The 16681-nt window shown below is 40.8% G+C and overlaps 1 protein-coding gene across 2 annotated transcripts in view; it reads right to left on the reverse strand.

Annotated features, from left to right (window-relative positions):
• Positions 1-16681, reverse strand: part of macc1 (MET transcriptional regulator MACC1) — an 85457-nt gene that overhangs the window by 26265 nt on the left and 42511 nt on the right. For both annotated transcript variants that reach the window (XM_043689784.1, XM_043689785.1), the window contains 2 exons: positions 15747-15855; positions 13275-15337 (listed from right to left, as the gene is read on the reverse strand). In XM_043689784.1, coding sequence (XP_043545719.1) covers positions 13275-15337; positions 15747-15843 — 2160 coding nt within the window. In that variant the 5' untranslated portion in view covers positions 15844-15855. The remainder of the gene's footprint in view (positions 1-13274; positions 15338-15746; positions 15856-16681) is intronic.

Consider the following 16681-nt stretch of genomic DNA (forward strand, 5'->3'; position numbering starts at 1 on the left):
TGGAGTGGGTGTGATGGTGGGGGGAATGGGGGTAGAGTCATGAGCAGGGGTGGTGTTCCCCTCGGGGTTCTGGGGGGTGGGGATAGTGACAGTGGGGTCTGTGGGGGGCGTGTCAGCAGAAGCGTTGGTGGGGACGGAAGTGGTGGCAGACACGGCAGTAGGGGTGGCGGAAGTCACTGAGCGTGTGGCATCGGCGATGATGTGAGGGCTGGAAGTGGCTGTGGGAGTGGCCATGATAGGGGCAGAAGTGACATCATCAATAAGCGTGGGGGTGGTAGCTGCATCAGCCGCATGGCTGGGGAATCTTTCCGAGGCCAGGGGAATCTTCTGGAATGTTCGAGGAATGTTGAGATGGAATTGAAATACTGGTTGTTGAGAGTATGAATTCTCCTGAGGATGTAGTACAGAGTGGGTCCTTTGCAATTCTGAGAGAGTGTGGCCCTCAGCTGAGGCAGGGCTGACTGTAGAGAGGTTAGGTACCGGTGCATTGCTGCAAGCGTGGAGCGGAGGATCTTGATGGAGAACCGTTGCTGGTGTTTTTGAATCTGTAGTCTGTACTGTCTGTCCTGTTCGGGTCCGAACTCTGCTGGTTTAAAGGTGGTCCGGAGTCCGTGTGGGATGAGTTGGTTACGGAGACAGGCACTGAGGAAGCAAATGTGGCTGTGATAGCGAGTTTGTTTCAGGACATGGTTGAAGAGCTTCAGGGCTGAGGAAATGACCTGGGAGTTAGGACACACCAGCAGCTTGGAAGTTCTCCGATAGACACTGGCACTATTAACTCAGTTTCTCTCTCTAAAGATGCTGCATGACCTGAATAATTGCTGCACTTTCTATTTTTTGCTTTCCAGTTTCTGTATGATACAAGTGCATATAAATCTATATAATATGCACTTTTCCTAAGTGCATGTGAATGTATAGTCTAACATTGTTGTTCAAGTTTTAAACGTGGCATTTCTTCATCCTGTGGTACAACATTTCAGGAATTCTACCTAAAATCTACTGCATTCTTATTCGAAAACAGTAACCACAAATCTTGTGCTGTGCAACAAATCAGCTATCTTGCACTGTTAACATGTCCTGAGACTCTTCACAAAAATCAAAAAGCTAAGGTACTTTTGCTCAAATTCATGATTAACCTAGTAAAACTGTTAAAAGCAAAATGATGTCTGAAAAAGCTCGAAATGTTACAAGTACAAAAATGTATTTAATGCTCAAGTTACTTATGTTATTAACAAATTATTAATTTCAGATTAAATTTGTGGAAGTAATTTAAATTACATGCTTTCACACAACATTTAAAACTATTTTCTTTAAATCAGTGCTTTCATACATATTTAGTTTGCATTACTTGCTTCAGTGAATGTATTTGTAGTTGTCAATGTCAGAAGACCAGTAAACTAAGCATTTGTAGCACTCACTGGTACCATCAAAATCAGTTAGAATACACCTGGATGCTGTGGAATGTTTTAATTTCTCTGGCTGATCAGGAAGCTGTAGCAGTAAACTCTGCAGCGTATCTTATGCTATGTTAATTTTTTTGTCATGTCTGAGTGCATGTCTCAGAGTTATTGAAGATACAGCTAGGGGGCATTGAAACACTAAAATTAAGTGATGGAAGGAGAGAGCAGAAAGCTTCTTCAATTATACTCAAAATTTCTCATTCTACAAATCACAAATAGTCTCAAGTACTGATTACTACTGATCAATTTTGGTTAGTTTAAACAGCTACAGTCAAGTGAGACAGGAGAAGTAGTTGCTTAAGGATCAAGTGTCAAAGAATGTTTCACTGGCACTAAAGACCAAGATATTCAAGCTCCTAAATATTCAGTGGTGGGGAGGAATATGCTTTACAGACAAATAACAAGACAGTGTGAATGGATTCCTTGTTGAATATCCAACTGCCATTATTGGTCCAAGTTTATACATAAATAACCATCAAGGAAGGATATTATAAATGAATCTAAAGACTAGGAACCTTCACAAAATGATAGGAACCATTCCTTGGGAAGCATGTCAAATTGAAAATCAAGGATAACACGAAGACTGGACCATGGCCTTCCACAATTAGATTGAAGGTTGAGGCAGAATGAGAGAGGCTGGTGAAGACAGTAGTCCTTGAACCCATAGATAAGTGTGACTTGGTCACACTTATTGTACCAATAATAAAGAGGAGAGAGACTGGTAACTCATTTGCAGTAATTTTAAGTTCGCTGTTAACCTGGTACCAGGTGCTCAACAATATCCTTTGCCTTCAATTAATGACCTCTTGATGACTCATGGTGGAGAGAGGGTGTGGGATGTGTGTAAGTAAAATATTGAGATCAGTCAAGCCTACACCCTGATGAATGCAGATTCTCAGTCACAGAAATACTTGACAATCCTAATTCAAAGACTACTGCATGGTAATAGTTGATCTCATGTAAAAAATCAACCCCCTACCTTTGGTCAAAAAATCTGGAATTTTCCATATATCTCATGGTAAAATCAACCCCTTACAGCTGTACTGAGGGAGGATATTCCTGGAAATACATCCAGGGAAGTTATTTGGGAGGAACTAAGAGGGATGATAACCTTATTGGGATTGTATTATAGACCCCCTAATAGTCAGAGGGAAATTGAGAAACAAGCTTGCAAGGAGATCTCAGCTATCTGTAAGAATAATAGGGTGGTTATGGTAAGGGATTTTAACTTTCCAAACATAGACTGGGACTGCCATAGTGTTAAGGGTTTAGATGGAGAGGAATTTGTTAAGCATGTACAAGAAAATTTTCTGATTCAGTATGTGGATGTACCTACTAGAGAAGGTGCAAAACTTCATCTACTCTTGGGAAATAAGGCAGGGCTGGTGACTGAGGTGTCAGTGGGGGAGCACTTTGGGGCCAGCTACCCTAATTCAATTAGTTTTAAAATAGTGGTGGAAAAGGATAGACTGGATCTAAAAGTTGAAGTTCTAAATTGGAGAAAGGCCAATTTTGACAGTATTAGGCAAAAACATTCAAAAGCTGATTGGGAACAGATATTCACAGGTAAAGGAATGGGTGGAAAAAGGAAAGCCTTCAGAAATTAGATAACAAGAGTCCACAGACAGTATATTCATGTTAGAGTGAAATGAAAGGCTGGGAGATGTATGGAATGCTAAGTGACTAAAAAAATTGAGGGTTTGGTTTAGAAAAAGAAGGAAGGAAGATATGTAAGGTATAGACAGGATAGAGTGAGTGAATCCTTAGAAGAGTATGAAAGTCGTAGAAGTATACTTAAGACAGAAATCAGGAGGGCAAAAAGGGGACATGAGGTAGCTTTGGCAAATAAAGCTAAGGAGAATTCAAAGGGTTTTTACAAATACATTAAGGACAAAAGGGTAACTAGGGAGCGAATAGGGGCCCCCAAAGATCAGCAACGTGGCCTTTGTGTGGAGCCGCAGGAGATACTAAATGAGTATTTGGCATCAGTATTTACTGTGGAAATGGACACGGAAGATATAGACTGTAAGGAAATAGATAATGCCTTCTTGAAAAATGTCCATATTACTGAGGAAGTGCTAGATGTCTTGAAACACAAAAGTGGATAAATCCCCAGGACCTGATCAGGTGTACCTTAGAACTCTGTGGGAAGCTAAAGTAAAATAGTGATTGTTGGGCCTCTTACAGAGGTATTTGTATCATCGATAGTCACAGGTGAGGTGCCGGAAGACTGGAGGTTGGCTAATATGGTGCCACTGTTTAAGAAAGGTGGTAAGGACAAGCCAGGGGACTATAGACCAGTGAGCCGGACGTCGGTAGTGGGCAGGTTGTTGGAGGGAATCCTGAAGAACAGGATGTACATTTATTTGGGAAGTTGAAACTTTATTGCTGGAACAGCACAGCAGGTCAGGCAGCATCCAGGGAACAGGAGATTCGACGTTTCGGGCACAGGCCCTTCTTCAGGAATGACCTTCAAGGATGCCTTCCTTGAAGAAGCTCTCTGCCTCTCTCATCATTCCTGAAGAAGGGCCTGTGCCCGAAACGTCGAATCTCCTGTTCCCTGGATGCTGCCTGACCTGCTGTGCTGTTCCAGCAATAAAGTTCCAACTTTGATCTCCAGCATCTGCAGACCTCACTTTCTCCTCGAAGATTTATTTGGGAAGGCAAGGACTGATTAGGGATAGTCAACATGGCTTTATGTGTGGGAAATCCTGTCTCACGAACTGATTGGAGTTTCTTGAAGTAACAAAATGGATTGATGAGGGCAGAGCAGTAGATGTGATCTAATTGGACTTCAGTAAGGCGTTCGACAAGTTAGATGGTACTCTACGAGAATTGAAGATTTTGGCCTATGAGTGAAGATAGATTAAAGTGAATTTTCTAAACCTCATAATATTTAGGCTATGTCATTACGTCAATGGACTAAAGAAGTCACCTTCAAAAGTATAGCAAACATCCTAATTAATGCTCCCACACCTAAAATGTAAACTGACTAATATTTGTTTTTGGGCTTGCTAAATGACTACGGCAGTTTTGTCCCAAATCTTGCAACCGTTTTGAAGCTGTTGCACAATTTATTACACTATAACAAGAATTGGAAATGAGAAGATCAATGTGAAAGAGCCTTTACACATGTCAAGTGAGCACTATTAAAATATGAAGTCCTGGTCTAATTGGAGTCAAAGCTGTCAGTGCAACTAGCATGTGAAAATCAGTATATGGAGTGAGTGAGAGGTGAAGAGAAGACAGTAACTATTGTATCAAAAAAAAATTCTGAAAACCCAGAGTGGAGCAAGACAGACTGGAAGACCTGGCGTGCGAAAGCTCTTGTATCAAGAGCTTTAAAAAAAAACAAAACAAAATTAACTATGCAAAGATAGAGAAAGCAGCTCTAGATCGTGGGCGGTACGGTGGCACAGTGGTTAGCACTGCTGCCTCACAGCGCCAGAGACCCGGGTTCAATTCCCGCCTCAGGCGACTGACTGTGTGGAGTTTGCACGTTCTCCCCATGTCTGCGTGGGTTTCCTCCGGGTGCTCCGGTTTCCTCCCACAGTCCAAAGATGTGCAGGTCAGGTGAATTGGCCACGCTAAATTGCCTGTAGTGTTAGGTAAGGGGTAAATGTATGGGTGGGTTGCGCTTCGGCGGGGCGGTGTGGACTTGTTGGGCCGAAGGGCCTGTTTCCACACTAAGTAATCTAATATCACGTTTTGCATTGCACAATTCACCCATACCTGTATGGTCAGGAATTTACCCCAATAGACATCAGACAATTGACCATAGTATCTGTGCCTTGTACAGGGGTACCTTCTCTAGCAGTGAGCCATATGCAGAGATGGGCATTGTTGCTATCAACTCACAGTTACACAATTAAGTACAGTTTGTTCTGCTATAACATGCATTTCGTCAGTACAAATTGGCTACAATGCAATTGACCAATTATGGACATTGTTCGGATAACGTGAACTTTGTACTGGACAGATATAGCGATTTTCAATTAGCGATCCTTTCCAGCATGATTTTCTACAGCGCAAGATTACAGAGGAATATAACTTTTTTTAAAGATTAGATTCCCGACAGTGCGGAAACAGGCCCTTCGGCCCAACTAGTCCACACTGACCCTCTGAAGAGTAACCCACCCAGACCCATTTTCCTTTGACTAATGCACCTAACACTATGGGCAATTTACCATGGCCAAATCAACTCACCTGCACATCTTTGGAGTGAGGGAGGAAACTGGAGCACCCGGAGGAAACCCACGCAGACACGGAGGGAATGTGCAAACTCCACACAGACAGTTGTCTGAGGCTAGAATTGAACCTGGTACCCTGGTGCCATCAGGCAACAGTGACAACCACTGAGCCACTGCGTTATAGCAGAATGACCTGTATTGGCAAGCCAGCTTACAAGGGAATGCTAAAGGCTCTCTAGATTACCTAGTGATGAGTTATCTACAAATAGTATGCCTGTAGATATTTTCCACATTTTTGATCACTCTTGTTGACAACTAATGTACTATAGATAACAGCAATTGAAGATACACAAATAACTGTGCCAAGTACAGACTTAGATATACCCAATGACAGAAAAAAATCACTGGAATATCTAAAGGGAGACAGAACTTTAGCAGAGAATACCACAACAGTGCAAACTTCCGAACATTCAGTCATCTCAAGAAAATACAACAAGTGATGTTCCTAGAATACCTAAAATACCAGAGGTTAAAGCCAATGAGAAAAACAGATGCTCGAGTATACTGACAGCCACACAGGAATAGATATCTTCCACAACGTCTTACCTACTGATTATTGTGAATATCTTCATTGCAGGAACCTTTGATGTAAAGGGCAAGGGATGTTATATATTTGTCTAAACATGATGGACCATCACTTAAAGAATCTCATCATTGACTTTTTTGGGCAGCAAACAGCTTAGTCTAACCTTGGTGCCTGTAGAATGAACACCTCAAAAGCTCCTGCAATTTAATGCTTCGGCCTCTTGGTTGTTCTTGGAACTTAACACGTTTAAAAAATAGGCCTTCCGTTAAGTTGTTTGAACATGTAAATAATTGGATGGTTGGTTAAGAGTGAAACCACAAAATACAGCATATTTAGATTTTAAAGCACATTCGATAAGATGCCACTCAAGAGTGAAAGTATTAAATGTAGATTAAGCCAAATTGCCTACTCTAGTTCCTTTTTTTCTGCAAGGATGTACATGAACTTTGAACTAAAGGTGAAGGATTGGCATAGATACCAACTTCTCAAACCACTTCCAACTCTACAACTCCTATATCTGTGCCTCTGCAATTCAGGCCCCAGTTATCTCCAATTTCCTTTGTTCAAATGTTGATAGCTGTATCTCGAGCTACAGATATCAATTTCTGGAATTTCCTTTCTAAACCTCTGTCCTTTTACCTTTTTCACCTACGCAACTCCCTAACATTTACCTCTGAACAAGGTATTGGTCACCTGTTCTAATATATGTCAGATTGTGCCTGAGGTGTCTGATAATGCTCTCAAAGCATTATAGTAAAATGTCTTATGTTGAATGTGCTACATAAATGCAAGTTGTTGTAGAAAGTCAGTCATTCAGAATGAGATTGCTGGAACACCAAGTTATCCAGTGTTAATATCACTTACAGTTTAATGGAAAAGTAGTTGGTAAAAAAAAAAGTCCCTTTCCAAAATGCATACTTGCTTCTCTGCTAATACCAATAAGCAACCATTTTGCAATAAAGGGAGAGAATGCCAATTAACAAGTATCTCAGCCATTCAAGTACAAATTGCTTGAAGATGCTGCGGTTCTAAAGATGACTTGTAGTCATGATAGTCAAAACAAATTATTGTAAATGGTGAAGGAAAATTTCTCAACTTGATACATTGTGATCTGTTCAGAGAATGATACTAATAAGGGTCCCAAAGAGCTTGATATTAACATGTTATAACGGCAATGTCCTTGACCAGGAGAATGGTTACATTTCTCTTGATACATAACTCAAAAGTTTGAATTTTATGTCAAAACTGGGAAATACACACACCAATGTATATTTGTTACAGACTGTTTCTCTTGCCAAGCAGCAATGACTGCAAAAGATTATTACTGTAATTTTTAAAATTATTCTACTCTTCCTCCAAAATAAAGTTAGAAAATACAGAAGCGAAGTGCTATTGCTATGCATATCAATGACTTGTTTAAATTATTTGGCCTTCTTACACAGTTTTAAACTCGCCTTGGAATGGTTCATCTTCCAGCATCCAAATTATTACATCTGCAGATATCCTTGCTCCCCTTCCATTTAGGCACCACTATTCAGTGAAAAGTTGTCATGTTTCATATATACATTGAGAACACCTTACTCTCTCACCATCCTCTTTCTTAATTCCTACTTAATGTTTAATGTTAAGAGTCCATGCTCAACAGCTGTTCTGGAGGAGCTGAACTTTACTCCAACTAACCGTCGTTAGGAATGAAGCAATTGTCTTCTGCTCCTATCATGAATGCTTTCTCCTTGTCACTGATTCTATGCTTCACCGTGGATAGTTTCGGACTGAATGTTTGTAATGTTGGCAACTATTGATATGGACCTGAATCTATGAACACTATGTCCTCTAGCACTACGGCCACTGATTTCAATCTTGCCCATTTCCACCAACCCTTCACACATGCCTTTCTTACACCCACCCCACTTTTTGACTGGTCTCATCTGTTCATGCTTTTCTAGCTAACCACCTATCATGCACACCTACAAATTTGGGTTTATCTACTGTGCGTACAATAACTCTAAGTTTTGTTTATTCAACATTCCTGTGTTCACTGATATATTGGTTCACAGTCCAGTAATGCTATAATTTTACACTTGTCTGCCTTCCTTTCAATCTCTCCATTGCTTTGCTCCTTCCTATTCCCAACCACCTCCTATCTTCAGCAACCAGCTTCTCCTGCATTCCCCAGATGTCTTGACCTAGAATGGGTAAGTGTGTCTCGGGGTCCCAAACTCTGCAAATTCATCCTTAACTCACTCCAAATCACACTGCCCAAACAATTCATCACATGACCTTACATCATCTTTAGCACAGTATTATGTTGTGCTCGATTCTACTACTGTGAAGTGCTAAGGTCACTGTACTTATTTAAAATGCAGGGTGCTATTATCATAGAGGCAAAGCAAATTCAGTATTTGCCACTGCATATGCTAATCCCAAAACCATGCATGCATCCAATTCCAGAAATGCTGTGTCATGTAGGATTCCAATGATGTCATGAGCAGAAAAGAAATGGGTTAGGGAAATGGAGTTCAGAGGGTAAAGTGAGCCAGTCAGGGCAGGAGGATGAGAAAAGTTGTAGTGCCATTAAGGAACAGGTCCATGATTTTGACACAGTAAGAGTGAGTACAGTTCTAAAATCAAGATGGCGTGGGGCTAGGAGGATGACTTGTAGGTGTTGGTGTTCCTATGCATCTATTACACCTGTCCTTCTAACTGATAGAGGTCACAGGTTTGTTTGAAGTTGGGATTGTTCTCACTGATGAGATGACGATGGAGGAAATCTGATAAAGGTTTTCAGAATCACGAGTGGACTGGATAGAGCAGACACAAAGAAGCTGCTCCTGCTCATCAATGAATAACAGATGACAGAGATTTAAAATGATGTGGAAATGAACCAAGGGTAATGCAAAAAAACTTTTTTCACATAAGTGAGTAGCTAGGATATGGAATGCACTGCCTGGGAATATGGACGCCAGCTCACTTGAGACATTCAAGAGGTCATTATGATATTTGGAAGAAATGGTATGCAGCGGAGTGGCAACCAACTGCCTTTATGAATAATTGCAGTCTCTTGTGGTGTAGCCTTACTCTCTGTGAGGAGAAAGGGAGGACAGCAGATGCTAGCGATCAGAGTCAAATAGGTTGGTACTGGAAAAGCACAGCTGGTCACATCAGGAAGAGCTAATGCTCAAAATGTCGACTCTCCTGCTCCTTAGATGCTGCCTGACCGGCAATGCTTTCCAGCACTACACTTGCCTCTTACCCTCTTTGCTGTCATGCTTGTTCACGAGATGCAGATGTCACTGGATGGGCCAGCACCTGTTACCCATCCCAGCAGTTAAAAGTCAACCACATCGCTGAGGATTGACAGTCACATGTAGGTCAGAACAGGTCAGTACAGCAAGTTTCCTTTCCTAAAGGATATTAATGAACTGGGTATTTACAGCAATTTTTAATGGTTACATACATGTTGTTAGGCGGTCTCTTATTCTACGTTGTTACGGAATTCAAGTTTCACCATGTGCCATGGCGCAATTTGAACTCACCATATCTCAAAATATTAGCCTACAGTTCTGGATTACTTGTCCACTAGCATTACAACTTTCCTGCCAACTCCCCCATTTTGACCAAACAGTGAAGGCTGGTAATACAATCTCAAAACAAGATGGCATGTAATTTGGAAGAGAACTTGCAGCTTGTGGTGTTCCCATAACATAAGGAGTAGGCATAGGTCACAGATTGTTCCATGACTCAGCAAGATCATTCCTGCAGTTATTTTGGCCTCAGCTCTACTTTCTTGCCAGATTCACATAACCCTGTAGCTCAAAATCTGTCAATTTCCACGTATAGTAAATGATTCAACCTCTTTGGAATAGAGAATTCCAAAGCTTCCTAATCCTCAGAGAAGGAATTCCTCACTTCCATTTTAAAAGTACACTTCCTTATTTAGAAATTGGATACAAGCTTATAATTAAGTAGGCCACTTGACCCTACTCTCTATCACTGCCTTAAGTATACTCAAAGACTTTTGCAGAAGCAATCTAAACAGAATTATTCCAATCTGTTTTAAATAGCAATCACTTAGTTTTAAAACACAAATGACTTTTAGTTCTACATTCTCCCATTAGAGGAAACAGGATTTCCACATCCATTCTGTCATGACCCCTTGGGATCTTGTGTTTCAATCAAACAGCTTCTTACTCTAAGTGATAATAGATACAATCCTAGTTTGACTAATCTTTCTTTATTAGACAACCCACCCATTTCAAGTACTCATCTGATAAAACATGCACTGCTTCCAGTACATTTACAGCCTTCCTTAAATAAAAGGTAGCCAGTACTCTACATTCTCCAGATTTGGTTCCCTGAATGCCCTGCATAAATGAAGCATAACCTTTCATATTCAATGAGTGCAATGAGTGATAATGTTACATTAGCTTTTCCAATTCTTTGCTGTTCTTGCACCCTAAGGGGCTTAAATTCATTGCCAAGGAAAATCACCCTGTCAGTATCCACACTGTCAAACTCCACCAAGAGGACCACCTCTCACTTTTCTAAACTCCATTAAACAAAAGCCTAACCATCATAAGGCAACCCTTCAAACAGCAAAAATCAACCTTGCAAATCTTCTCTCAACTGCCCCAGTGCAAAGACATCACCGTACTGTCAAACATCTACTGCCTCTTGTCATTTTAGTTGGTAGTCACATATTTGGAAAGTGCTACTGAAGGAGCTTTGGTGGACTGCTGCAGTGCTTCTTGCAGAAGGTATACACTATTGCCATTATGCACCAGTCGTGGAGGAATTGAATGTTAAATACAGCTAGCAATCAAGCAGGCTGTTTTGCCCTGGATGGTGTCAAGATTACTGTTTTGTTGGAGTGGCCTCATCCAGGTAAGTTGAAAGCATGCTAGCATGCTCCTTCCTTGTGCTTAAGAGATGTTGGAAAGCTTTAGCAAGTCAGATGGTGTTAGTCAATCTCTAACCTGCTCCTGTAACCAAAGTACTAATCTAGCTGGTCCTTTTAAGTTTATGGTCAATGGTAATCCTAAATATTCTGACAGTGAAGGATTCATAAATGGTGATGCCATTGAACATTCAATAAGATAGCTAGATTCTCTTAGAGATGCTCATTGCTCCTAACCTCCAAGCACTCATTTGCTACTTATCAGCTTGAGGCTGGATTTTAACCTTAGTTATTGCATGCACAGCTGCAGCTATTAACTTTTCACTTATGAGAAAAGGAAAATCATTGTGAAGCAACTAAAGATGGTTGGGTAGAGAACATTTTCCTGAAAAAATTCTGCAGTGGAGTCCTGGGACAGAAATTAGCTCTCAAAAACAACATCTTGCTTTCTGATCAGTATGACATCACTCAATGGTTTGCCCCATTCTGCTCTCCCAGTTCCCTTGACTTCAATTTTTCTAGGGCTCCTTTATGCCACATCCAGTCAAATACTACCTTAGTGTCATAGCAGTCAATCTGAATTCACCTTTATAATGCAGCACTTTTACCCATGTCTAGACCAAGGCCAAAATGAGACCTGGAAATGACTGGCCTCAGTGGAACCCAAACTGATCATTAATGAGCACATTACTGCTGTGGTAATACTTTGTGAAACCTTCCATCACTTGGAATGTGAATTGAGAATGTAATTGACTAATTTGGATTTATGGACAGTACATAGATGGGCAATTTTGAACAATGCCAAGTAGATGTCAATGTTGTAGTTGTACAGGGACAGTTTGACCAAAAGTGTGGGCAGTACTGGAACACAAGTCTTCAGTGGTGCAGTTAGACTGCTGACAGCCTTTGCTGGATCAAGACATTTTATCTCATTTTAACTTCACACAGACTGAATGGAATTAGCTGTAGACTAGGCTAATAACCTAGGAAGCAGAAATGAATCAATCAGTTATTTGACACTTTTGTCTGGAGATGGTTCTAAAATGCTTCTGCCCTGCCTTTTGCACTGATAAGTTGGGCTCTACCATTGTTGTGGATGGGGATGTTTGTACAGTCTCTTTCTCTTTCAATTAGTTGTCCATCACCATTCATAACTGGAAGTGGCAAAAAACTTTGACCAATTGGTTGTGGGACTACTTAGTTCTATCTACAACACATGGCTATTGGTGCTTAGCATACATATAATTCTGTATTGTGGCATCACCAGGTTTGGTGTCCCACTTTTAGGTATGTTCTCCAATACTATTAAATCACAGCTGTTCCCCTAACTTGATGATAGTGATAAAGCGAGGCCTATGCTGGTTAGTTTACAGTCAGATATTTTGCTGATCACCTCAGATGCCCAAAATTCTGAGTAGCAATATTATTCTGAACCTATTCCACTTCACAGGAATTTACATAAAAACAGAAAGAAAAAAGTGGAGAGTAGGGTTTTTTTTGTTCGGACATGAGAATCATTAGAGTATTAACATGACAGTTCCGCTGTCAGCAATGGGCTGCAAACAGGCTTCCACCCCAGAGATCAGCTGACTAATCAGATTGTCCAGCAGCTCCTTAGTCCCACTGCTAACCAGGACTAGAAATACTGAGTCCCCAGATGTAGAAAGGGTGTTCCGCTTCACCCCTTCACACCCTAGGCCAGAGCAGGGTACCAGCTTTCCTTACAGACCCTGTCCCTAAAATTCTCCTGCTTGCATCAAAATTGAGTGGGTCTGAAAAGTGGTCAGTAGTGTAGTTCTCTAAAATTCGGCTCAAAGTGTCAGTTCTTCCTATCAAACAAAAGCAAACTGCTATAGAATAGTAATCTCTTGTATTGCTTAATACGTAACCCAGCGGTTGCAGGCACTGTTACACAGGTGAATTTAATTGTCATTTTCCAGTCGTCCCAAATAAATTATTTTTGGTAAAATTAATCTTGATAAATGAAGAAATCAGGAAATTTCCCTGCCACATACATAATCTGAATCAAATGAACAGACAGATATCAGTTTAACATTATATCAAAAGAATGAACAGTGGTAATGCAGTAAGCTACCCCCACACTGCAGTATCAAACTAACAGCCTTGTCAAGTCTACTTGCCTGAACAACATCATAAAGGAATTTTCTTTTTGTCCTATTGTCACTACTGTGACAGTCTTCTTTCAGCTTCTCCAATATACATGCAACACGTTCGGATTCACTTTCAGCAGGTCTCCTGCAGATTTTATCCAGTGAGAGGTCAGTGTATCCAAGCACTACAGCAAATGCTTTCCAATTGGAAATATTCTCAGTGATGAGTTTACGGATGGATGAATACATATAAGTCAACTTCTTAAATGGTATCAAAAGTTGATGGAGGAGTATCTTGGTTGTAATCTTTACATCTGAGAAGTCCATGACCTGTTCCTTCGAAATCACCTTCACGTTTTTGCAGTGTACAAGGCCAATCTTTCCTCGTATGAAGCCGACATACCACTCTTTGATCTTTGTTTGGCCAATTGCTTTAACTTTGTCCATGCCGAGAAGTGCTATTGTGTCGCCTTTAAAATATTCCAGTAGGTATTCAATCTTTGGCTGCCTCAGCACAGTTTTCAGAGCCACTCCATATTTAAGAATATTTACAGGTTTCTCTCGAAATGAGGGATAATTAACTGGCTGAGATGTTTCATCTGAAGGAACAGCTGTTATAGGTTCTTTCCATCTTTGGAAACGCCTTCTCACATTTGATTTGGGTGCTGGCATGGGTGTCTGGACACTGAATTTTGTTATTACATTATGGCTGGTTCCTGCTACTTCAATTTCGAGCTGAAATGGACTGATTTCTCCGGATTTGCACATAGACAAATTAAACGGCTGCCGAACTGTTCTACCTAGTTTTAACAAACTTCTTTTAACCTTTTCATTCTGATCAGCTTCTTGTACTTCGTACCGGGAGTCAGTGGGAAAGATTGAAATTTCAAAATCTTCTGGCCTATCTAACTGAAACTGATGTTTTCCCCAAAGTTGAAGAACAACCGGTGGTAAATTTTTATTGCTTTTGTTAACATCTGTAAGATTTTGTGGAACTTGATTGTGACTAAAGATAACACAAACAGCAGTAAAAACTGGATGAATATGTTTGGGACCGTAAATTCCAAAAGTTATCATTTTATTCAGATAGTCCCATACTGTTGATGCAGGAGGTTGAATGCTTTTAGCTTGAACAGCTGCTACAATATACATACAAGGACTCAGTTTTTTCAGCTTTACCTGCATAACATCTTTATAAATGTAAATGTCGTGCAGCTTCTCAAAAGGGCCCTCCTTTGCATCACTGCAAAGACACACAATTTCAGTCATAACCTGACTCATAGGATCAGTTTTCACTTCAGCTGTCACCTTCATTTCCAAAGAAATAAAATCTTGGGTCTTTAAATGGCTCAGTTTCAGTTCCAGTAATGGACCAATAGTTGTGCAAAGATCATTATTAAGTACTTGAGGTGGGTCAAGCAAGGACTTTATAGCCACTTCCTGAATTTCACCTGGCAAAACATGACCTTCAGGTACGTGGACACTTACATCTGATTCAGGCAGCTGAAGAGATCCTCCTTTATGGTCAATTTTACAAACAATGTGCATTTCAATAGCCTGTGTCTGCCCCCAACCTGGGTTTTGGCTTATCATATCCAAATCGAGACAAGATCTGGTTAGTTGCCTATGGCTCAGCCATGCCATTTTGTAGGCTTCTCTGTCATTTTGAAATGACTCCAAATTGGGAACCATAAATTGACTCACTGGACGATTATTCTGAGGAACTTCTTCTTTGTTTGAAAAGTCCAAAATATCAGAAGCACTTTTCCATCTTCCATGCTGTTTTGCAAAAGGTTTTCCAATATAGATTAGGTGATCAATATCCAATTCATCAGCTGAAGAGCCAGACTCAGCAGGTCTTGGATCTTCAAACAGCAGCAGTGGGTCCTCCGTTAACACAGATTCTGGGCTTGGTGTCTTCTTCTCGCCTATTTTGGCAATCTCATCTAAAAATGGGTTCGATCCCGACAAACCATTCCAAAATGGATTTGTCTGCTGAGAAACCGTATGGCTAGGATGATCAAAGACGACCTCATGCCAATCTTTCAGTAAATCGGTCTCTAGCCCATTAGAAGTGTCTCGGTAGCTGCTGTCTATAGAAAATTAGAGAAATAAAAAACTAGTCAATAAATTCTGAAAGAACAAAAGCAAAAAATTTAAGATATAGGAATGTACAACCTGCTTGCACAATCTACTTAAGAGTATTCAATGCACAGGAACAGGTAGAAATGATGGTGATCAAAAAGTGGGCATTAGCAGATAGATCACAAGCTTTGTGGTAAGGGTGGGGATGATAGTGGTGAACATAGGTGGAAACCAGTTAGACATAGGCTTTCCAACTCCAAGTCCGCTATACTTTTGAGGGCGCAAAATAGGCAAACCACACAAATTTCACTGTTAAGTGCTGAGTCAACCAAAAAAGGTGAACATATCCACAAACAAAGCCTGAAATAAACCAGAACTGAAGGTACAGTTTATTTGCAGTATATGAATTTTCAATACCTTTTGAAAACGCATTATTTGTTGATGGGTTTTCATCCAGGTCAATTAATGTTCCTTCTGATCTGCTGCGTGCATGTCGAGGAGAACGAACAGCCATTTTGCTTCAGTTCTGTCAAAAATAAAGATATTTTGCAACTTTACTATTTAAATTAACAATATATACTAAGGCAATTATCAATACCCTGAAATATCATGCAATTATTTATTAGAGGGAGAAATTTGATTTTTTGCATTAACATTTTAGCTATTAAGTTACATTCCAAGTGGATAGCCAGATTCTAATCTATACTTAGAAACTGGCTTCAAAAAACTGTCAGCTTGAGACGATGCAAGTGGTTTTACTTTTCACTCTAATGTGCTACACCCACTTTCCCTTCGCTGGAAGTCAGAGTCATACAGCATGGAAATGGACCATTCAGTCCAATTCTAATCATGCCGACCAGGTTTTCCCAAACTAAACTATTCCCATTTTCCTATGTTTGGCCCATATACCTCTAAACCTTTCCTATTCAGATACCCATTTAGACACCTTTTAAAATGTGTAGAGCCTGAAGTGTGGAGAGATAAGCTAGAGGAGGGTGGGGGTGGGGAGAAAGTAGCAGAGTACAATAGGTGAGTGGGGGAGGAGATGAAGGTGATAGGTGGAAAAGGAGCTAGGTAGGTCGGACAAGTCCAGACAGGTCAAGGGGACAGTGCGGGCTGGAAGTTTGAAACTAGGATGAGGTGGGGGAAGGGGAAATGAGGAAGCTGTTGAAGTCCACATTGATGTCCTGGGGTTGAAGTGTTCCGAGGCGGAAGATGAGGCGTTCTTCCTCCAGGCGTCTGGTGGTGAGGGAGCGGCGGTGAAGGAGGCCCAGGACCTCCATGTCCTCGGCAGAGTGGGAGGGGGAGTTGAAATGTTGGGCCACAGGGCGGTGTGGTTGATTGATGCGGGT

The sequence above is a fragment of the Chiloscyllium plagiosum genome, chromosome 5 (genome assembly GCF_004010195.1).
Source record: "Chiloscyllium plagiosum isolate BGI_BamShark_2017 chromosome 5, ASM401019v2, whole genome shotgun sequence".
Classification (NCBI taxonomy): domain Eukaryota; kingdom Metazoa; phylum Chordata; class Chondrichthyes; order Orectolobiformes; family Hemiscylliidae; genus Chiloscyllium; species Chiloscyllium plagiosum.